This window comes from Halichoeres trimaculatus, unplaced genomic scaffold (assembly GCF_033239565.1).
Source record: "Halichoeres trimaculatus isolate MK-OKI-2021-1 unplaced genomic scaffold, fHalTri1.1 fHalTri1_scaffold_12, whole genome shotgun sequence".
Taxonomy (NCBI): domain Eukaryota; kingdom Metazoa; phylum Chordata; class Actinopteri; order Labriformes; family Labridae; genus Halichoeres; species Halichoeres trimaculatus.
This window is the reverse complement of record NW_027437190.1, coordinates 21,657,750-21,681,086: the sequence shown is the minus strand read 5'-3', so window position 1 is coordinate 21,681,086 and position 23,337 is coordinate 21,657,750. Positions and strand designations below refer to the sequence as shown.

The 23,337-nt window shown below is 38.9% G+C and overlaps 1 protein-coding gene across 2 annotated transcripts in view; it reads left to right on the top strand.

The window, feature by feature from the left end:
• Positions 1-23,337, top strand: part of col14a1a (collagen, type XIV, alpha 1a) — a 129,287-nt gene that overhangs the window by 43,849 nt on the left and 62,101 nt on the right. For both annotated transcript variants that reach the window (XM_074682658.1, XM_074682656.1), the window contains 16 exons: positions 132-251; positions 529-693; positions 800-964; positions 1,558-1,709; positions 2,897-3,026; positions 3,293-3,438; positions 3,583-3,712; positions 3,906-4,045; positions 4,556-4,682; positions 6,293-6,432; positions 8,510-8,642; positions 9,271-9,306; positions 10,558-10,700; positions 12,587-12,719; positions 14,549-14,671; positions 19,212-19,361. In XM_074682658.1, coding sequence (XP_074538759.1) covers positions 132-251; positions 529-693; positions 800-964; positions 1,558-1,709; positions 2,897-3,026; positions 3,293-3,438; positions 3,583-3,712; positions 3,906-4,045; positions 4,556-4,682; positions 6,293-6,432; positions 8,510-8,642; positions 9,271-9,306; positions 10,558-10,700; positions 12,587-12,719; positions 14,549-14,671; positions 19,212-19,361 — 2,133 coding nt within the window. The remainder of the gene's footprint in view (positions 1-131; positions 252-528; positions 694-799; positions 965-1,557; positions 1,710-2,896; positions 3,027-3,292; positions 3,439-3,582; positions 3,713-3,905; positions 4,046-4,555; positions 4,683-6,292; positions 6,433-8,509; positions 8,643-9,270; positions 9,307-10,557; positions 10,701-12,586; positions 12,720-14,548; positions 14,672-19,211; positions 19,362-23,337) is intronic.

Here is a 23,337-nt window from a genome sequence, read left to right as displayed (position 1 = left end):
TGCTTTAATGCAGCTCTGTTGCTTATATCTATTTGGGAGTAGTGTTTTTTGGCAATGATCTATCATATGAGTCTGAGATTGAAGGGTTTCAGCAAGCAAATTTAAGAGTTTGTGTAATTGTGTGTTTGAAGGTTTGGCTCAGTACAGTGGAGATCCCAGGATAGAGTGGCATCTAAATGCTTTCTCCACCAAAGATACTGTCATTGATGCTGTCAAGAACCTGCCCTACAAAGGAGGAAACACACTCACAGGTGCTGGGTTTCCCTAACACAATTTGTCTTTTTGCATGGATCATTTTTAAATTTTTTCCTTTTTCTTTTTTGGTTTAGTTGTCCCAAACCAGTAATGTCTAATGTCTGTAAAATCCCAGTTTTATGACCATTTTCCAACCTTTTTTTGCCTCTTTTCTTTCTTGGACACCTTATAAAAATTTATTCATCCATCCATCCATCCTGTTCCTTTTTTAATCTTTTTATTCTCCCCTTATCCCCTTCTATTCTTCCTCTGTCGCTCTCCTTGTCTCTTCAGGCCTTGCATTGACGTATATCTTGGAGAACTGCTTCAAGCCGGAATCTGGCTCCCGAGCTGGAATACCCAAGATCGGAATTCTTATCACAGATGGGAAGTCCCAGGATGATGTCATTCCCCCCGCAGAGAGCTTGAGAAATGCTGGAGTTGAGTTGTTTGCTATCGGTAGGAACACCAAAACTGATATGCAGAAGAGATTGTTTGCTCTGTTACATTTTAAAAGATTATTCTTCTCTTTAAACCAGTTTTATCTCTGCTCCCACCTTCCCAGGTGTGAAGAATGCTGATGAGAATGAGCTGCGCTCCATTGCCTCTGAGCCACACAGCACTCATGTCTACAATGTAGCAGACTTCAACATCATGAGCTCCATAGTGGAGGGACTGACCCAAACAGTGTGTGAACAAGTGGTGCAGCAAGACAAGGACATCAAGCAGAGTAAGGAGGGAGTGCCACAGGGAGAGGGAGCAGCCATAGGGCAGCCTCTGTGGCAGCAGTCATGCATACTTAATGTCTTAAGAATTGTCATACACTTACAAACTGCTGTCACAGCTGCCCTTCTAGATATCAACTGTCCAAACAAAGGCAAACTCAAAGTTGAGTCAACAAAGTGTTCTCACTCCAGCTCTTCACAATGAATGATCAAAGTTCTTGTTGAAAGACAGTGCAGACAACTGTTTATCAAACCATTTCTCTAAAGATGAAGACTGAGTGGCCAGAGAGGTTCACCTCTAATGCAAAGGTTTTTAATGTCTCTATGGTCTCATATAGCAGCCAAAGAGAAATAATACCATTACAGAACGGCAATTCTTTGAGCAAACATTGTCTTTTTTCCCTTTTTTCTTTAAGATGTCTTTAAAGAGACCATAAATCCAACTAATGTGTTTTGATTTTATGTCAACACTATCTCCCCTGCTCTGATTCACATTGCATGTCGGGTTCTCTACTTAAACTCCTGCACTGGGAGTAATTTTGTGTTATCAGATACAAGCTCTTATCCTGTCCTCCTTCCCTAATGATACTTTTTTTAGAACACATACCAGCAGCAGTTGGGCCCCCACTTGACCTTGTGACATCAGAGGTGACAGCACGGAGCTTTCAGGTTTCATGGAGCCCCGCCCCTGGAAATGTAGAGAAATACAGAGTGGTTTATTACCCTGCTCTTGGAGGAGAACCACAGGAGGTACTGAATCATTTTTACATCTTTCCCCTTTTTTGAAATGTACATTTTTATATGTTAGTTCTATGTTGTAGCATCCTGGTTTGCAAGTTTTTAAGTTCATATTACAAGAATTTTCCTTTAGCAGATGTAAAAGCTATCAAAGCAATGTGTTGCATTGTCTTTTTCTGTGTATTGTCCATCATATTTCCAAGTATGCATACATCAGGGTGTTATGGTGTATATGAATGTTTGAATACCTGTAAAATATCAATTACATGGTTCTAGCATCTTTGGAGTAGACATGACCACAGTAAATGCACAACCATAATGCTAAAATTGTGTTTTTACCCAATCAAATTAAACTAAAAAAGCTGAAAGAAATAAGCACCAAACAAGTGCATAACTTTATAAAATTAAGAAATGTACACATAAATGCAAGCTCAAAGTTATCTGAAAGTCAAAGTATGACATAAATTCACTCAGTAAGAGTCTCAGTAGAAGCACAGACAGGGAGTTTGGTCCAGGCTTTCCTCTGTGTCTCCATCATTTTAACTACACCAACGGGAGCTACTTTATCAGGATTTTCTGGCAGGTATAAGTTAATTTTTTTCCTGTGAGATGCTTGTGGTGGCATTCTCTCATTTCCCTTTGCTGCTCTCATCCCTCTTTTCAGAACTCCCAGGAACATTCATGCAGGTAATGAGGGCCCGCTAGAAATTATACTCTGGCTGATCCGGGCACCTGCCTGATTTTTCCAGAACATTTGACCACAGAAACCTTTAAATCTTTTGTTCAGCTGGGTTTACAGAGACCAGATGGTCTGGAGCCGCATGTGAGGAGACCTTTCCAGCTGGCTCAGCACAGACCTAATCTGTATCACAACTGTCATCCATTCAGATCAGGATGAAAAAATATTATTTTGCTCTGGACATTTGTGCCTTATCCCAATCAATAAATCGACTCTTCCCATCTTTCACCATTCTCTTTTGGTCTCCCTTTCCTCCCCGGCCTTCCTCCCTCTTCCATTTGTCATTTTTGTCTTTCCCATCCATTGCCCCACTTTCCATTTTCCCCACCATTCTTCGCCCCGTACTCCCCCATTCCTCTTATCCAATCCATTTCCTCACCCCATCTCTCTTCTCTGTCCCTCCCATCCATCTTTCCCCACTCCCTCTCCCTCTTGCCCGACTTATGCTTTGACATCCCAGGCAGTAGTGGACGGTGGGGATACTTCTGTGGTGTTAGAGCACCTCAGCTCACTCACAGAGTACCAGCTGGCTGTGTTTGCTGTGTATGCAAATGAGGCAAGTGAAGCTCTGAGAGGATCAGAAACAACCCGTAAGTTTATTCTTACACACAAACACACATGTTGGATGGCACTCACAAAACCTCACACCAATGCTTCAGCTAACATCCGAGACCAAAAGTCAAAAACAGTGAATTAAAAGTTTGACAGCAACATCAGACAGACATACTATAGACAAAGTGCCCACATGACTGTAGGATTAAAGCATCCGCAGGAAACCCAGTGACTTATTTTATTCCCTTCTGATTGAATCGTCTGCTGTGTGTGTTTGTGTCTGTGTGTGTGCATGTGTTTGTAGTGGCTCTTCCCACAGTGACAGGCCTCCAGCTGTTTGATGTGTCTCACAAGACCATGAAAGCGAGATGGGACAGTGTTGATGGAGTTTCTGGCTACATGCTGCTGTATGGACCGCTTAATGAAGGAGGAGACTTAGATGAAAAGGAGGTAATAAAAGAAAGATAGAGAGGGAAATCAGTGTCTTGTGTGGGTAAATATTTCAAGTAGTAGTTTTTGACTTAAATTTAAAGGCTGAACGCCTAAAATTGTTAATAAATTTTGCACTGGGTGTTTTTGTATCGTTGTTTTCAGGTCAAAGTATCAGATGCAGTGACAGAGTTGGAGCTGGATGGGTTGACCCCTCATACTGAATACACCGTCACAGTTTATGCCATGTATGGAGAGGAAGCTGGTGACCCCATTACAAACCAGGAAACCACATGTGAGTAACGCACAAGCACACATTCCTTTTAATTCCTTGACCTCACTATCCATAACCCTCAAACCGGCCTACAGGGAGGGAAGATTGGAAAGTGCATCCCCCTCTTTGAAAATTTCTCTTTTCTAAATGTACCAAAGTGCTTACAAAGCCAAAAGTCAACAAAATGCACCACTCTCTTTCTCTGTCCTCTCAGTACCTCTGAGTCCACCTGCAAACCTCCAGCTCTCTGACATCACTCACAACTCAGCCCACATCAGCTGGGACCCCGTGCCCACAGTGGTCAAAGGTTACCGTATTGTGTGGATAAAGACGGATGGACTTGTCGAGAAGGAGGTAATACTTGCGTTCATTATTTAATTAGTTCATGTTTTTTGGACTTCATTTTTAGTAACGTCTATAAATAACATAAATTAATGCCATTTATATCTGCAAGCGTCAGTGTCTGGATGTAATGAGATGAGACAGATGGAAGGGGAGAACAAAGAAGAGATCAATTATTGGGAGTGTTGTTTTCATGAAAAGGTCAAACTAGAATGAGTATTGAACAGTTGTATAAATCACCTTAGATAATAAGCAGGTATTGCATTTACACAAAGTGAAGTGTGTTTGTGTATGCATAATTTGGTTGGTGTCTCATAATACAAACATCACATTAGTCCATACTACTGAAAACATTCTTCTTTTGTGACATCCTGGTAAATTTGCTCTGTTCCACAGGAGACAAGTGCTTAAAACTGAAACTCCTCGAATGTTGATTTTTGATTGTTCAAATGATTTGTAGCCTCTTTAGCAGACTGTGCTGAGCTATCTCATTTTCATAACGTGTCTGTGTTTGTTTTGCAGGTGGAGGTGCCTTCTGGAAACACTTTTGACCTGTATGGTTTAACATCTCTGACAGAGTACTCAGTGGCTGTTTTTGCCTTGTATGATGAGGGCCAATCAGAACCACTCACGGATGGATTCACAACCAGTAAGAAAGTGATGTCTGATGATGTCACATCAAAGCTGATATGCACATTTTTGGATCGATCAGGGATTGGCATTTTGGCTGATCATCTTACTCAAATCATTTACTTCAGCTGTCACTGAGCAGTATTTTTGGTGGGATACTGATGTGCGAGTGATGTTGTTTATTAGAAAATTCTGTTTTATTTCAATTTAAGCCACAACTTAACCTTTATAACAGGGACATATATGCACAACAGCAACATTTTTACAGCAGCCTCCGTAACTCTCCTGGGTTAAACAAGGCAACCATAAACCAAACACAGGACAGTCTGTTACAGTAGCATTAGCAACCCTGTGGCTAAAATGTCATCTGTGTGGAAATATGTTAGAGCAAAAAGTGCAGATTATGAGATTAGGATCAGGGGCAGAAAGCTTGAGCGGGACATCCCATGTTGCATTTAATGATAATAACTGAGCTCTCTTGTTCATTTTTTGCAATTCCTCCTCTAGATTTATTTTATTTTATGTCCTTGCTGCTTGGACATTTTTGTCTCCATTTCTTGAAAACACTTGTATCAATACCCTCAGGAGGTAGAACATTTCTCTTCGTGCCAAACAGTGTTGAATTTTATTCCCTCCACTGGTCCTTCTGTTCTGTTGGCAGTCTGCCCATCTCATTTACACCTCAGCATAATAGCAGAGGCACATTAAAAGGTCATTTCACTGTCCCTTACTATTCTGTCATGCTAACAGATATTGATTTGTCAAGATATCCCTTTAAGCAACAATCAGTTGGGCCCCAGTGCTGAGTCAGCAAAAAGAAATGTATTTTTGGCCAGCAACTTTTAAACTCACTCGCTCTAAACAGCCAAGTTGATTTTTTATTTGTCTTCTGGCAAACTTCGGTCAGTGGAGCAGTTTAAGAAAAGAGGGCAAATAAACAAACAAGAGTGTGTCAGCACTTTTAAGAGTTTGAGAGGAAAAGTGGAAAATGGTAGAAGTCCTGCATGATTTAAGTTTAGCAGTTGTACGTAATTGTTGTGCTCTTAGATACTGCATAACAATGTTTTAATAGTCTGAAATAATTGCCAATAAACTGAAACAGAAATGAATTAAATTTCACTATTTCTTGATAAATTAATCACTACAGTAAGGAAAGCAGCAGTTTAACTGTGTAGCTTTTTCAACATAAAATCTTACAAATTAAAGTTAAATGGCTTTTACCTGTACTACTTGTTGCACAGTGTTTTACACATCCTACTTAACAAACCTATGTATTTAAAATGCACATAGCTCGGTTTTTACTTAGTCTTCATTCACCCCAGAGTGTTTGCATTAGAAGTAGTTTCTGGGGAAAATGAGGAGGGATGAGAATCAGAACCAATGTTTATGTCAGGAAAACCGTTCAAACTGCAGCTGTAAATATTTCATGAAACAGATCCATGAAAGTTGCATGAGTGCAGATGCGCTGCCAGCCAATCTCTTTTTGGTCAGCTCTCTTCAGTTAATAGCAAAAGCTTGTGATAAATTCAGCATATTGATAAACATCATCCAGTATGTGATTATTTAATGTAAAAGTAAGATAAATTGAGCACTTTAATACCTTAAATAACTTTTTTTTCTGCCTTTAAGCTCCTGTTCCTGGTCCTTTGAACCTGCGCTCCAGTGCTATCAGCACAGACAGTTTCCAGGTCAGCTGGGATCACTCAGCCAGTGACATAGTCCTGTACAGACTCTCCTGGACTGGGCTCACAGATGGTGACACAAAGGAAGTAAGTATCTGTGCAATGTTTAAGCCTGTTTGTTTCAGACACGCAGCTCTTGAAAATGTTTTTCTCAAAAAGAAGTCTAAACAGATAGCAAAGATTAACCTCATAAATCACTATGGCATATCAATGAGTGAGCCACAAACATGTGTTTTCTCTTCCTCACTCTGAAAACTATTACAGAGATTTATCATTTAAAACCTGTATGGTGTTTGAATTTTTCATTTAGCCAGAGGTCCAGTATTATCTCTGTTTCCAGAGAGAGAAGTGTCTGCACTCCGTGCAACCAGATAACAGGGATCCTGCACTCTATAGACTCTCACATAAGCTTAACTACTCCAGTGGTGGCTGGTAAAACCCCTGGCATGGCTGAGTATAAATAAAGGCTGAATAAATCTAGAAATTAATGACTTGGATGTTTTATTGCCATGATCAGGGGTTTAGAGACAGCTGGGCAGCAGCGATAGAGCCCATAGGTTTGTGGTAGTGTGTGTTTTCATCGTGTGTGTCTGTGTGTGTTTGTGCATGTGTGTGTTTACTGAGAGTCATCAGAGCTGAAAATAACACTCAGGGGAGTTAAAGAGGTGGGCTGGTAATTCCACCAGTACAAAGAAAAGGATACATGCAGCTTTTCTCTGTCTCACCCACATACATACTCAGCACATGTCCAGCCATACACAAACACACACAAACCCACACACACACACACACACACACACACACACCATAATTATACATCCTCCACAAACTGCTATGTGTCCTTATATGTAAGTGGAGAAGCACAGACACACACTGCAGCAAAACTATGATGATCTATTAGAGTAATTATTTTCTTAAATGATCCTTTTTGTTTGACATGATTCTGTTTGGATTCACTTGTTTTCCTGAAATTTGTCCAACTTTGAGAAAGAAGGTTTTTATGCTTTTTATAAATGTCTGAGTGATTTTCCTTTTAACCAGACACCATATTGAGGGTAATACTTTAAAAAAGGAAATATTTATTACCAAATGAAGGGAATGAATCACCACAGACACACCTGCTCTACTGTGAAAGCTCAATCGACTGCCCCCACAGGTGGAATAAGCATCCAACTGTGCCCCAGAGGGCTCTGAAAAGAAGTAAATTCATGCAGTTATTGAGTCATTCATATCAAATTCCAATTTCACAGATGCTCTCTACAGAGAGAAACTGGACTAAATATGACCTCTTTGTAATTTCTGAACTGGCTCAGTTCTGGTGCTGTACGAATTAAAATGAACCTATGGTCCTCAGCTCTGCTGCTGTTGCTGACTTTCCTAATGCTGACTGATTCAGATATAGACACAGTAAATTTCTTAACAACCAATTTCTGGTGATGATCTTTTAGTGACTTTAAACTTTATCACAGTTTGACATGGCAAAGTACATTGATATGCTGCATAAACCACTGTTATAATAATTTCAATTATTCTTTATTTATTTAATACAGTTAACACCAAATCCCAACACAGTCTGTTTTGAAGCAGCAGCAGCTTCTTAAAATATGCAACACTGCTTCCTGCTGTTTTTATGACTGACATTACCAGCGCTGAAGTGATTTGTTGTTTTATTTTTCTAGCATTTCTTGCCACTACAACTCAGCAATGACCTTGATTTTGAGCATCTGCGGGTTTACTTAGAGTATGAATAACCTTGTCAGACTGTTGGTTAATACCCAGCATTTATTCACATCTTGACAGTAACTTAGGAAATACTCTGTTTTCTCCTGTTTTTTTTTCCTTACACATAAATCAACAACAAATTTAGTTACAGAAAAGGAGAAGCTGAAATCAACTGTTTAATCCAGTGTATGATTCAAAACCATGTATAGTAGTTTGCTTTTTTAGGTATGAAGACAAACTCATTTCTGTATTAAAGGGTTATTTTATGGGGATTATCAGAAAATGTTGCCACATTATGTTCCCACACTGTAATTTTACTTGAAAATAAAGCTAAAGCACATTATAAGTTATCTTAAGATGAAACTTCCTAGGGGTGTTAGATCATTTGAAAGAAATCAGTTATTGAAAAACCTAATGTAACATATAAGCTTGTGTTGTGCAGGTGATCTTGAGAGGAAGTGATGACAGATACATCCTGAGTGGTCTCAGTCCTTCAACAGAGTACGAGGTGATGCTGACGGCTGTATTCAACGATGAATCTGAAAGTGACACAGTTTCTGTCACAGAGACCACATGTAAGTGACTTTACAGTGATTGGTTGGCAGGTTATGAGACTGTTCAACTGACCCAGGCAGTTGTTGTTTGCTTTATTTATTAATTATAAACATAACAAGCATGTACAGCCAAAACTTTTCCACAGGTGAGATGAATAGATGACTGTCAATTTATGTTTTAAGATCCCCTGATGTTCGCCTGTACCCTTATTAACCCTCTACACCGGGGGTCTCAAACCCGTGCCATTGAGGGCCGAGAGGCTGTAGGTTTTATTTCAGACCAAAAACTACACCAGCTGATTTCACTGATTACCTCACCTTCAAGCAGAGAGCAGGGACTAATCAGTGAAATCAGCTGGTGGAGTTTTTGGTTGGAAAGAAAACCTGCAGCCTCTCGGCCCTCCATGGCACGAGTTTGAGATCCCTGCCCTACGCCACAGTGCCACTGTTCACTCAGAACACCTGGGCAAACCAATCATTTGCACCTTTTACCATCATAGCATCAGCATCTCTTTGAAAGAGCTCCTCTGCATTGATCGGTTTGTTAAGGCTCATCTCTGATTAAGAAAATCTCTTTTTCAAACATCGGATCTGTTTTGTATTTCTGTCCTATAACCTCAGTTGATGAATACTTTCTGTGTTTTCCCAGTGGCCAAGACAACAACAGTCGCTACCACAACCACCGGTAAGAAGTGTTTTTGTAAGAGTTGACTAAATATTAACAGCTAAACAGTAGGCTTTGGCTATATTTATAAATAAATGCAAAGCCCTTATGACAACAATGAAACTAAACAGAGCAGACTGAACAAATCAAGTTGCATGAAAGTGGAAGAGTGTTGTTTTTTATTCTCTTCTAAACTTTAAAAAAAAGTGCAACAGCTCCCAAAAAGGTGTGTTCCTGCATGGCCGACTATTAACGATGGCTCGATCCAAACCATCTGTTAGAGAGAGCTCAGTGTTTTAAAATGTGTAGAGCTTTGTTAGTTTACACTGCATACTGATGTTGCCAGAGTGTAACCACAGTTCTCTGAGAAGAATTTTGTCTTTGCTGCTCATTAAGTTTCAAGAAGCAAAAGCAGAATTACTGAGGGCTTAGAAATTCACCACACTGCGTGACTAAGGCTGATGAATGCAAAACTGAAACACAGATTACATTCTCAGACTCAGTTCACCTCATGAAAAACTTCTGGAAGATCCTCTGTGTTTGCAAAGTTGGTGTTACCTAGAGACTCTGGTTCAAACTCGATTATCTGAGAGTTGGCTGGCAGTCATTTTGTGTTGTGTTGAGGTATTGTGAGAGAAGAGAGCTACAGCGAGTTTGATCCGTTTCTGTACTTGTGGCTTTAAATTCTGTAGGAGTGATATGTCACCTTAGCTCAAGTCCCCAATTCCACAGACTTTAACCAACCCATCTGCTGCTCAGTTTAAACTTTTAAGTACTTATTTGGATACAACAAAGGTGTTTGAGTAAAAGACAGTGAGCAGCTTTTCCTTTTTAAAAATCCAAGCTTGTAGTTTAGGGCTGCATTAGATATGGAACCCCTGACTCTGACTTTCATCAGCTCTGGACTGCATAGACTCTGAAACATGTCTACTTTGTTTACCACCACAGTCACAACTGATAAAAAAAGAACATTTTCTTTGTTTCAAAACCCAAATAGCATTTCTAAGAGTAAAAAGTCAAGAAAAAAGAGGCCAGATTTACCTTCAAGTTTATTTTATCTGCCAGCACACATCACTGTTGTTTGAGCTTGTCAGCTCTTTGACGGGAGCTGCTATGAATAACTTTCACCATTCTGCCATTTTTACATACATCTTCTAATCCACAGTTTACCAAAGCACATCTGAAGAATGGCAAAATGTACCTCAAGCAAGTCAAGTTTTGATGCACGAATTCAACACTGGAGTGACTGTTGTTTGTATTGTGGTGTGACAGTGGCACGTCAGGCTGTGAGAAACCTTCGGCTGAGTGATGAGACCACCCAAAGCTTGGAGGCATCATGGGAGCATGAAGACCCAAATGCAAGGAGCTACAGGGTCTCGTACATGGGCCTCACCAGCGATGAAAAGGAGACCTCTGTGAGTTTTCAGCTCTTACTGTAAAGCCGTAGTTTACAAACATTCAATCACAGGCTCCTCGAAGTTTTCATACTTTGTTCTCCTATTTTCTTTTTTGTTCTCCTATGACCATTTGGATAGTGAAGCTCTCACACACATTCAAGTGAACACACACGCACACTTTTCCCTTTTTGTGTTGGGATCATTGATTTAATGGAATAGACAAAACTGCGGTTGTGTTTGTAGGAAGACCCTTGTTATTTCACACCTTCAGCCAGCAGGATGGCACTGCAGCGGTCAGTGTCGGGTCATCTGCTCCAATCAAAAAACTGATTACACTTTTAGTCCCGGTCCGCTCAACCTCTCCTTCATGATTCCTCTATCCGTGGTAAGAGCCCTTGAGCTCAGTGCCATGTGCTGACCCTGATCACTGGTGCACACATACACACAGGCACACACACATATGCTTGGCCTCTCTCATCCTCTTCGCCTGTCCCTCTATCTCTTCTTTTCTTTCCGCCTCCCTCCCTCTAGTCATCCCTCTCGCCACCTTCCCTCTCTCTTACTCCCTCCCTCCTGTTTTAATTTCCCAACGTGGTGTCAGAGCCGTAGAAGATGGAGAGGCCAGGCCAAGCCAGAAGACATTCCATTATCTTTTCAGCAGCCATTTACCTCACTGGGAGCAGAGGCGGAGGGCAGCACAGAAAAAAAGCAAAAGAAACAACAAAGAGGAGGAAAAAGAAACAATAGCTAAACAAAATTGAAGAAAAGCTTAAACTGCTGGCTGATAGATAAGGGTTGTTCCAGGTCAGAAAGTTTGAATGTGTTTTGATGTCGATGTGAATGAAAGATCGAGACATAGGGCAGAGTAATCGTCATGTGTATTTCTGTGTGCTTCATGAGGTAGCTGAGTGTTTATGTATTTAAAAATGGATGAATGTTTGTCTCCTGCTTTGATGCTGGAAGGTGTTTCAGCACCGCAGTCAGAGTGGACAGCTCCTTCCTCCTGTCTCATTGGCTGTGACAGATTTATGTTTCCCTTCCTTAACACACACAGACATACATCCACGCTCATACACACACACATGCAGGCTGACATTTGGCTGGGTACAGGTGCCCTTAGCACAGCGAAGAACAGTTTATCTCTGCTGTAGTTTGCTCTGTGAAGCAGACGCTCGGTAAAGAGCAGACAGATGAACAGTGGAAGACTTCTTGTGTGCATAACAAATAAAGTTTTACAAGAGAGGAAGTTCATTAAATAAGGATAAGGAGCTTAGAGAGGCTTCTTTTATTTTAGAACCCTTGAGTTAATGTGATGTAACTTACTCAAGTGTCACAGTGACTTGGTCAAGCGAGGAAATTCTGTTAACAATTAAAATGAATCAAGAATATCTGCTGCGGATATGAGGGTGGAAATAAACTGTAACTATATACTTGTGAGACTCTATTCTACCTTGTACATGCAGAGGAGTTTATTTAAAACTTAAAGTGAAATGCAGAAAAGAAAACTGCATTAATGGAAACATGGCAGTTAAAGGGTTTACTCAGCTTTTTTCCCACCTCTCTGCTGCACTCAGTCGACTTTATTGACTAAATTGAAGTGAGCAGAATTCCTGAGCAGTTGTGGGTCAGAGCCGTTTGGGTATAAGTGGTGTTGTGCAAACACTTTCTTTTTCACCAAATGACACCTGGTCTCAATCTTTGCCTCCAAATGTCACTCGAAGCCTGCAGAGGAGAGCGACAGATTCAGAGAGTAATCAGTTATACGGTTTGGTTTGTTTGTTTCTTCACTGTTAATCTATGTGCAGGTTTTGTTACATAAAATTAGATCATCAGTGCTTCAAGACTGAACTTACTTTTCTAAAATGTATATGTCTGTATTTTTGTGTGTCGGTGTGTGTGTACAGATGTTAATTCCAGGAGGTCAGAGGACGGCGTCGCTTCAGTCTCTGTTATCAGACACACAGTACAAAGTGACAGTTACACCGCTGTACTCTGATGGACAAGATGGAGTCAGTGTCTCTGCCTTGGGTGCAACATGTAAGTCTTACAAAACTCTAACTATCCAACTATCTAACACACACATACACACTGCTATGTAAGTAATTAATCACCAGGGTCAACTCAATTTTCATTTCAGTTTGGGAAAACACATTTGAAAAAACTGTAAGCTAATGGAAATCATTATTTTATTGCAGCAGGCACAATTTCCATTTGCATTGCATTAATTTTTCCTTCATTTACATTCCTTCTGGGAAATGCAAATTGAAACGGCGACAAATACTGATGCGCTCCAAATTGTCTCAATGTAGGCCGTTCATAATTACATCAGCTTCTTTCATTAATGGGACAATTAAATCATTTTACTGGGATCTAATAGATTTCTCAGCCATTCCCCTGATTACCTCACATGTTCAGCAGGGATTGTGTCCTTGCTGTACAGTAGTTTGAATTGTCAGAGAATGTGTGTCATCTCTTTAAATGAGGGGACTACAGTGCACCATATTGTAATTAAAAGGCTTTTCTCTGCCTGGATAACACTGAAGTTAGAAATCAGGGCCCAGTTATACTAGACGTACAGGAAGACGTGATTTCTCCTCTCCAAGGAGGTTTATAGGAATTTATAGCCTCGTTATAATTTCAAATCAGCCAATCCTCGCACTAGTTACAAAAAAGTTCAATAAAATACAACTATGATTATATCACAGAAGGATGTAATTAAACAGTATATCAACAAACTATGTACAGACTGCTGCACCTTTTTCATTATTGTTTATAACAACAAGGAACAAAAGCTGTAAGTCATTTAAGGCTGTGGATCAGATCTTAAATGTGTTTTTTGTATAAAAACAAAACTTATGAAGGAAAAAAAGAGTCCTTAATCCCTTGTCATGCTGATTCGTTGCATTTATTTTTATAACTTTCAGGTTTGAAGTTTTTTTGCTTTCTCTTGTTTTATGTATTGGTCAACCAAACTGTGTCAGCTTAATGAAATTTCAAGTAGTTTCAAGTGTTTTCATTTTTTATAATTGAGACTACCTCTTGTGCTTGGATATTTAACTTAAAATGAATCTTGCTTCATTCCTTTATTGAATGTTGTCTAACTTTAAAAAAAAAAAAAAAAAAAGTGAGTGTTGAGACTGTGGCTTAGTCGTCTGTATCAGTGATTTAAGGAGGAATGAAAAGTTGGGCTATAATACAGTCTTCATCTCTGCGCTTTCATTAAAACAAATTATCAAATAATATCCATCTTTAAACTATTTTGTATGACAAACAATGCCAAAGCTTGCAGCGTCTCCAAGACCTGAGCAACCACCATCTTTCTCACCAGATCGTTTGCAAACATTTTATGAACATGGTCCCCCAAATTTTTAACATTCAAAGTTGTCCTACAAAAAATACTCAAACTGAAATGCTACCAACTCTGACAGTTCCTGCAGTAAGTTGCAAGGCAAACGAAAGACACATTTTTGAAAACTACACTCATAGGAAAATCATGTGGTCAGTATGACAGCTTATGTCTAAAATAAGAAGATTGAGCGATATGTTTTGCTCTTTAAATGTAATCTGTATTTTTAAAATATAGACTATGGAAAAGTTTTTCATTTGTAAAGTTTTGTAAAAAAAAAAAAAAAAACATATATATTTATATATATATATATATATATATATATATATATATATATATATATATATATATATATATATATATTGTAACAGTTGAAATGACGGTCATGGTGTTTTTCAACTGTTACAATATATATATATATATATATATATTGTAACAGTTGAAATGACGGTCATGGTGTTTTTGTGTGAAGTCAGGTTTAAGAAAGCACTTCTGTACTGTGATGTCTGTGTTTTCGCAGTGCCCCTCTTGTCCCCTGGAAACCTTCGTGTATCAGAAGAATGGTACAACCGGTTCAGGGTCACCTGGGATCCACCTCAGTCTCCTACCCTTGGTTACAGGATTGTCTACCAGCCCATCTATGGTACATTAACACAACAAATACACACATACACACACTATAATCAAGCTGAAGACCCAAACCTGATGAATGTATCTGGAGTTTTCTTGCACTTTTTTAAAGACTATGTTTTCATCCCCCACAAGTACACCTTCATTACACACAGCCTGAGGAACAGTTAGACTGCTTGTTGTCATCACAGGTTTTTAGTGAATCCTTATTAGCCCTGGACGAGACTCGGGCAAGTCCAAACATACTAATCTGCTTTTAATGAGAGCAATCACTGGACACAAACCTGTGCACAGGGCATTGTTATTAATGGATCTTAAAGCTTCTCTGATGAAGACTTCTTAGTTAATAAAAAAGCTTGAAGAAATCAGGAAAACTTCTGCTTAAAATGAGATATTACACTTTCTATTCATTGTCTTGAAGTACCATCAAAAGCCGATTTACACTGTTCTGCTGCTTCTGTGGTGCTAATTGTTTGATTCTTTGAAGACAAGTGTCCTGTCTTCATGACTGCCATGTCTGTTTTTAGTTGTTAAACATATTACCTGTGTCTCTGAGGATTGAGCTTCAAGCAGGCAGCCTTTATTCATTCTAGGAATGAGGTTGAAGGAAACTACATTTTATCATGCTGCTGTTTTTTACCGTGAGAATCTCAGTACATGGATGGTAGAGGAGTGTGAGATCAACAACTCACTGTAACAAACATGTCTCCAATAACATAGACACATACACAAAAATGTCTTAGTCTGTTTCTTATAAAATAGTAGTCAGTGGTGTTTTTAGATACTTGTTAGTCTCAGATTATTTCAAATAGCCAAAATGATTTAAAACGTGTAGATATTCCCATCTGACTGTATCAGGAGCCTTTTCAGGGTCAGACTCATGGCTACAGATTCTTGGTCGTGTTCCTTCCGCCTCATGTTATTCTGGGTTTGTCGGGTCAGTGTCTGTTTGTTCTGGGGTATTATTGTCTAATCATTTTGCTTCTTGTGTTGCTTATAACCTATAGTCCAAGATATCTCCAAAGTTTTGATGTATTTGTCTTTTTTTTTTTCTTCTTCTTGTATCAGGTTTTACCGTTTTTTTTTTTTTTTTTTTCAAAAGTACCCCTTTACGTGACATTTATGTAGGGTTACCCCAGGTTACCTTTGTTTTGCACACATGTAGTTTCTGTTTACAGTAGGAATAGAAACATCAAGGATGTGTGTATGACTGTATGTGTTGCAGGTCTATGAATATGTATCAGCAGATTGTCTTGTGATTTGTTGTGAAAATGGTGACAGAATTATCACTCATTGGTCTGACACTTTCCAAACAAAGGCTCCATGAGACAGAGCAGACAAAGCAGCTTGTCTGTGCTGGTTATTGGAGACTGTTAGTAGACTGATGTCTGATAAATTGCCCTCATCATGCCGTTGGAGAATATGATTGGCTGCTTTCTTACAGCCACACCCTGTAGATAGCAGAAATACTGTTTTGAATTTATGCCAGTGTGTGGCAGTTTTGTTTTGCATTTTTTTCCTCTCTCCTACATCCCAGTCTCTGCAAACAGTTGTAGTGATTTTTTTTCCTTTGTAGACAAAACCAACTTCTTTCTCTGCCATGGCAGTTATTGAATTTGATGTCTGAAGTGACAAGTCTGTCCGATTACAGCACCGATCTCTCAGTTAATAAGGCCTGTGTTTTGAAATTAATTTCACGAGATGGCCAAAATTGCTGCTGCAGCGCTGTACGGTCCAGTTCACTTTTTCCTCCCTTTTACCTTTCTCTCTTTAAATTGTAGGGACTTAAATAGGCACTTTGTGGTTTAATATTTAATGTAGAAAGATGAAGTTTCATGTCCCTAGCAGACACACTGAGCTCTTACCTGCTATGATCAAGTACCTGAAAATGGTTATTCTTGCACTGCATATCTAAGTTGGTTCTAGTGTAACTGCTTCATTAAGGAAAGTGTGGTCAAGATATCAAAGCTGGGCATTTTTGTCTGCTTAGCTTTTCAATTATCAAATGATCAAGCTTTGTTTATGTTCCCCCTTTCAGAGAATTCAGATGCAATCTAAAATACCTCACACTTATTCAAAACAAGAAAAAGGGAGTGCAGCGGTGCAATAGCTGAAAGCAGTATCACCTAATGTTTCTGTTGTACTCTGCAAAGCAGCTGAAAGAGAAGAGCTGGAAGATTTGTACAATAAACTAATAAGAATTAAGAATTGATCTGAAAACTAACAGGCAGCCTGAGATATCAGAAAGATGTAATGTGTGCTCTTCTTCCAGTCTTTGTCAACACTTGTGCTGTTTAATTTGAATAAACTGGGGCTGGTGTACCAATTCTTGGGTAGACCACAATGGAGAGCATAACAATTTTCTTGTCTGGTTGTCATAAAATTAATCTTTCTGCGTTGCTCAGAGAGAGAAACATCTTTACTTTTAAAGTGTACCTAACCTCCTAAACCCTAAGGTTCAGCAATTGAGACCCTTTGAGGTTACACATCTGTATAGTCGTATTGCACGTCTGATCAAACTGGAAGAACTTGGCAACAAATGTCAAGTCATACTTCAATCAACCTTCCTTTTTTTTTTTGGAATAGTTATTTATCTGAGCTACTGTAATCAATACCACTTCTGACACCTATGAATAAATTTCACAAGTGTTCTCTTTATTATGACACCAGAATGAATTCAATAGACCTTGTAGATACAGGGATAAACTCTTTTCAATTTGGATATATCTTTTTTTTTCTATCAGAGACCCCAAAAAAGAGGCCAGGGCTCAAAGGGTGAAAATCATAAGGCAATGCTCTTGTGACTGAGCATACCTGTAGTTTGAAATTAAAACCAAAATCAAATTAAATACCTATATTTCTTTTTATCTAAGTTATTTTGCGGCTTTTGTGTCTTAAATGATAGAGGAGAGAACAGTGGATAGAGTGGGAAAGGAGGCAAGAGTGGGGAGGGACATGTGGCAACCCAGGTCACTCGCTTGAGGGTGAATGTCATGGGGCGTGACCTAGACCACCAGGCCATCTGCCCCCTGATACCTAGATTTCTTGCGTCATGGCTTGGTCCAAGTCTGAACCAACAATAAGTATTTCTGTTTTGTCCTTTTTGAACTATAAAGTTTTGTGACATCCAGGCTCCAATTTCTAGAACAGTCAAAAAAGGAGTCGATGAGCCACTTGTCTTCAGGACAAAGAGAGGCAAACTTATGAAAAGGATTGGGTGATTAACAGTTTCAAAAGCTGCACTGCGGTCAAGTAGTTGCAGGACTGTAGGTTTGTTGTTGTCACAATGTGTTCTGAAATCACTTCTTTAAGTAAGACTATCTATGTGCTGTGAGTTTTAAAACCTGAGTAATTATATTTCTAAACCAGTGTTTGTGTTTTAAAAAGCTATTTAACCTAAAATCAGGTTTCTCTTTGATTTTCTTCAAAATAGGATATATAAAATTGGTCTGTAGTTTTACAGTGATACATATCTAAATTCCTGTATTGAGGCTTAACCAAAGTAGTTTTAAAAATCATGGTGAAAAACACCAAGCTGCAGATAGTTATTAGTAAGTTCTAGCGCCAGCCAAGTCCAAGAAGTCATAAGATTATCACATTGTACATGAGATATAGGTAAAAAGAGCATTGTGTGTTTTGCTGTTGGAAAACATGTTGAGTACTTCCTCCTTGAAGTATCAAGCTTACTCTTCACATTTGAATCCTTGAGCTTTTGTACTTGTCTCTCACCACTTCTGCCAATACTTCATTAGAAAGAGCTTTTAGGATGAGGACTATTGAGCATAGCTGAAAGCTAGATGTTTCTTATTTAACTTTGTGTAATCGTGCTCAGTGCACTTTACTGCAGCCAGCTGGTTCAGTAAACCCCTCTGCTCTGTGCTGTGTGTAGAATGATGAGTGGGAGGCTTGTTTGTCTGTTTATGTTTCCATTTATTATCTGAACTAGAACAGAATATGCTCCGGCCAGTCATGCTGTTGGCTCGTTACGGTCACGCACGCATGCACACTCAGGCATATACTGGCAAAACACTTAGTTTCAGATTTAAATAACAAATTCAGTGATGTAGAAATATGTGCCTAAAAAGGAACAGAATATGTGCTGGTTAGTCAACAGGTGGCTCAGACAGCACACTGCAGAAGAACAGCAAGTGGCAATTAGCCTAGCAGCTATCTGGCTAATGAACTAACAATGCTGTTGCAGGGATGTATTTATATTTAATAGTCACAACAACCAACATGAGACTCATCTCATCAACAGTTACTTGAATAACAGGAATAACAGTGCATTTTGGGTCTTTAAGTTGCTACAAGTAAGATATGAACTTAGAGGGGCCAGCAATATGAATTAATGTATGATTGTCACATTTTAGCAAATGGACTAACAAATGGAATAATCTGTTTCATTGATTCAATAAAATTTGATTTTGGAAAAGTTCCTAATGAGTCGTTTTAAATCTCACTAATCAAACCAGGTTTGATTTGTAAGTACATTAACAATCTCTGTTTTCTGTTTTTTTCGCTCATGAATGTGTTTATGTGCATCTCTTTTTCAGTCCCGGGACCAGTTCTAGAGACAACGGTGGGTGAAAACGTGAACTCTGTCCTGCTCCCAAACCTACAAAGTGGGACTGAATACAGTGTCCAAGTGATGGCTTCCTACCCTACAGGACAGAGTGAACCACTGCTTGTGAACGCCAAGACATGTATGTATCTTCATCTGAAAACTGAACAGCAGAATGGTTAAATGAAAATTGTAGTTTCAATCAAAAACTGCTGACTTCTAATTGCACAAACAGACTGTAAAACATCAATTTTTTAGATTTTTTACCAGCCAAGTAAAAACTAATTTTTTATGCAGATGGCTTTAACTTCTCACATTTTTAAAACAAATAGACTGCCAGAGAGGGAAAAGGTAGCAAGAGGAGAAGTTAAGTGTACAGACTGAATGTTTGTGTGTTCATTTTTGTGAATTCTCTCTGTGAACCCCCTCTCAGGATAGTGCTGTGTCAAGACCTGGTATCAAACTTTCATGTTCTCTTTTTTTACTTACCTCTTGTTCGTGTTTATTCGGCTTATTCAGAAACTGCTGCATCATACCCCTACTTTGAAATCTACTGTTGTCTTTTGGGATTACTGTCTGATTGGACAGCAGGGACTCAGTGAAAGGCAGGGCATCAGTGGGATAAAAACAAACTCTTACTTTAATGGCTTTTGAATTTCTCAAGCACGTTGAAATACAATGCAAAATATTATTTTAGCCCTTACATTTTCAGAAGAAATATCTCTTAAAACTACACAGAGTATTGTTATGAATTAAAAAGTATGGACTAAATGTCAAGTGGCTCTTTGACTGAACACAACAAAAAACCAGAGGGAAAGACTGTTTTTATGGGGTTTGTTTATCAATATGTGCTCCACTGATGTGTCTTCATCTGTTCTTTAATCATTCCTCTGCTGGATGAGTGACAACTCCCACACGCCTTCTTGCCTCCATAAATCTCTCATAATGAAAGACACTTTAATAAGAAAAGAGAGTCCAATTATGAGGCATTAGCGAGTAGATTTAACAGATATCCGTATTTAAATATATTACTTTGTCCCTGGTGAGGCACTGTAAGTTCATCCAACTGTCTTCTCATCACAAGTTTTTCTAAAGTCCTTTTTCTTAAACACCTGTTTCATTGTATACATGTCAGATACCCCCACCACCACCAACACCAACACCACACACGCCTTCAAGTTATATTCATGCTCCTTATATGTCACGATTTATCTATGTATATGTTTGCGTGGGGACTTAAAAATGACTCATCACTATATATTCAGCAGATCACATGTTCTCTATCAGACCCAAGAACCTCACACTGTGCTGATGACTTTCAAATGTAAAAGGTTTTTTTTGCTAATTCTCTGAGCATATCTAAATTTCCATATTTGTGCTCTTTAGTAGATGAACCCTGATTTTATTAAGACCGGATGTGTTCAGCCATCCGTCATTCTAATAAGGCAGATACAGTAACATATTTCCCTGGATGCACAGCTTTATCATGGGAGCCACCTGGCCTGTTTACACCAATAAATTACACACACTAGCATGAAGCATAAAGAAGTAATTATTGGTACCTTGAGGACCATATACTGAAATGAAACTGTTTCCCCCAAATGAAGTTTTATGTAGTTTGTATTGCCGTGCTGGCACACTGCCTGCACAGTAAGAATTAGTATTTCCTGAGACCAGTGAAGGGAGCTCAATCAATGTGGTCCCAAGAAATTTTTATTGATTTAGCACATTGTCGTAAAATTGAAATAATATGTTGTTGTTTCACAGAGAGGGAGCAAAGTTTGACTGTGAGAAGATTTCATGATGAGAAACAAAGAGAAGTATAACAGCAATAATTTGTACAAAACTGGGAGAGACAAAATTTGGCTCTAAGTCTGGCATCCTCAAGTCTGTCCTGAGGTTTCACACACTTTTAACTGGTTTTAGTATGTCTGTATAGTACAACCAGAGAATATGTCAGTAGTGACAGACAAAATTGTTACCTACACCAAGGAGGTTATGTTTTTGGGAGAGTTTGTCTGTTTGTCTGTGAACAACATAACTCAAAAAGTAACAAACGGATGTTAATGAAATTTTCAGGAAATGTTCAAAATGGGGTAAGGAAGAAGTGATTAAATTTTGGAGGTGATCTGGATCACCGTCTTGATCCAGGACTTTTTTAAAGGACTCTTTATCATTGTGGGACAGGGCTGTTTTTGACCACATGTGTATATAACTCCACAATAAATGGTCAGATTGCTTTGCAAAACTATACAAGACAAGGGCACGATAATTACTGACACATGTTAAATTATGATCAAGATCCTGGCAGAATTCTGAATACTAAGATCTAAAATATGAAATATGTACTGGGTCATCATAATTTTCAACACTGTCAGGTAACAAATTATTGTACAAACCTGCAACTAACACCAAATTGTAGCAGACAGTCTGCTGAAAAGGAGTATAACATTAAAGTAGGACTGAAGTGTTGGTGACAATCACAATATGCTTGTTGGAGGTCTGTGCTCTCTGAGTGCTTTTCTGGTTTAACCTTTATCTAACCAGGAGAAAATTGCTGAGGTGAGCAGCTACACAGCTAAAGTGAATGAATAAAAATGAGTAGCCGTATGTACAAACATCATACGAGTTACATGACTGTAATACTTTTCAGAACATATGTAATAACAAAAGAAACTGCTAATACAAATCAAAGTGAACCACAAGCACAAATGCATCAGGCAGAACATACAGCATCTTATTAAGTACTGGTCTCCCAGTACTCTCCTTTGCAACTCTTTGTTTTTCTGAGTCCTCATTTAAACTTGACTCTGCACACTTACAGTTTTACCTTGTAGTTAACTGCCTCACTAAACACACACTATATTCCCTCTTGTCCCTTTTCTCGTGCTGACCACATCTACAATCCAACAATGAGAACTAAAATGTCCTGGATGTCCCTCAAAACAGGAAATTAAGTCAGAGATTTTCTCAATAAGCCAATTGTTTGAGGAAAACAAAAACAACCAGGCAACAACCAACACTGTTGATCAGTTGAAGTCGGCAGTATGTTGTGGGCAGCCAAAGGTTGTTTTAACATTTCACCAGTTTGACTGGCCAGCCTGTGAACTCACAGCTTGAGCTGAAATTCAGAGCTTCATGTTGGTCATGAACCTGTAATACCAAACCTGTTTTGTTTGAGGCAAGCAGTGAGTCTAGCACAAATTCTCTCTTTCAGTAAACTTAAGCACATCCATAGATGATTGCATGTCCACATTCATGTGTTGACATGTATATGTCTGTGCATGCTATTGTCTATTTTGCATCCCTATGTGTATGAGAGTACATAACTGTCAGGAAAGATGGGTTATTGTTTGCATTATTCAATAGTACTTAAAATGAGGCACCTGCCATATGGTCCCAGCATAAAACATCTATTTACTGGTGCAAGAGCCAAGTTTATTTCATACCATCAGCACATTCTGTTAACAAGGGAGAGAGGACGAATGAGGAGAGACTGGCTCCTGGGAGATCCACGGCTTACCCACGGTTCGCTGAAATCTCACTAGCAAACAAACTTCACATTTTTAAATTGCTCATGGTGTTTTGCATTTTGCTGCATCGTTCCTTATTGTCCCTCAGCAACAAAGATAAAAACCAAGCTTGACCAATTGAGCAACTTGGGAATTTCTCCAACTTCTTCCCAACTCTGTGCTGTAACTGGACTGTCAGATTGAAACATTTCCACTGTTAAACTCCATAGATATGAAACACTTTTAACTTTGTAGGCTCAATAACACTTGAGTTTTTCTATTCTTTGATTTATTGTTCAAGAGCAACGTGTCTGTTTGATGCATAATTCAGACTATCAGTCCAAGCTTTCGCAAAAACTTGCTGACTCTGAATTCTGAAATCTCTTAAAAGTATATTTTCACACTGGTGTCGTTCATTTCTTTGAGTGTAACTGGTGCATTGTAAAGTTAAGTACGCATGGTTTAATGCACTCATGTTACACTTAAAAACAAACTTGACCACAGCTCTTTCAAAGTAGTCATAACTTACAGTATCTCTGCCAAGTTTCTCTTAGAGTGATCTGTCTTGGATGAGAGGCAGTGTTAAACTTAAACCTATTTGTTGTT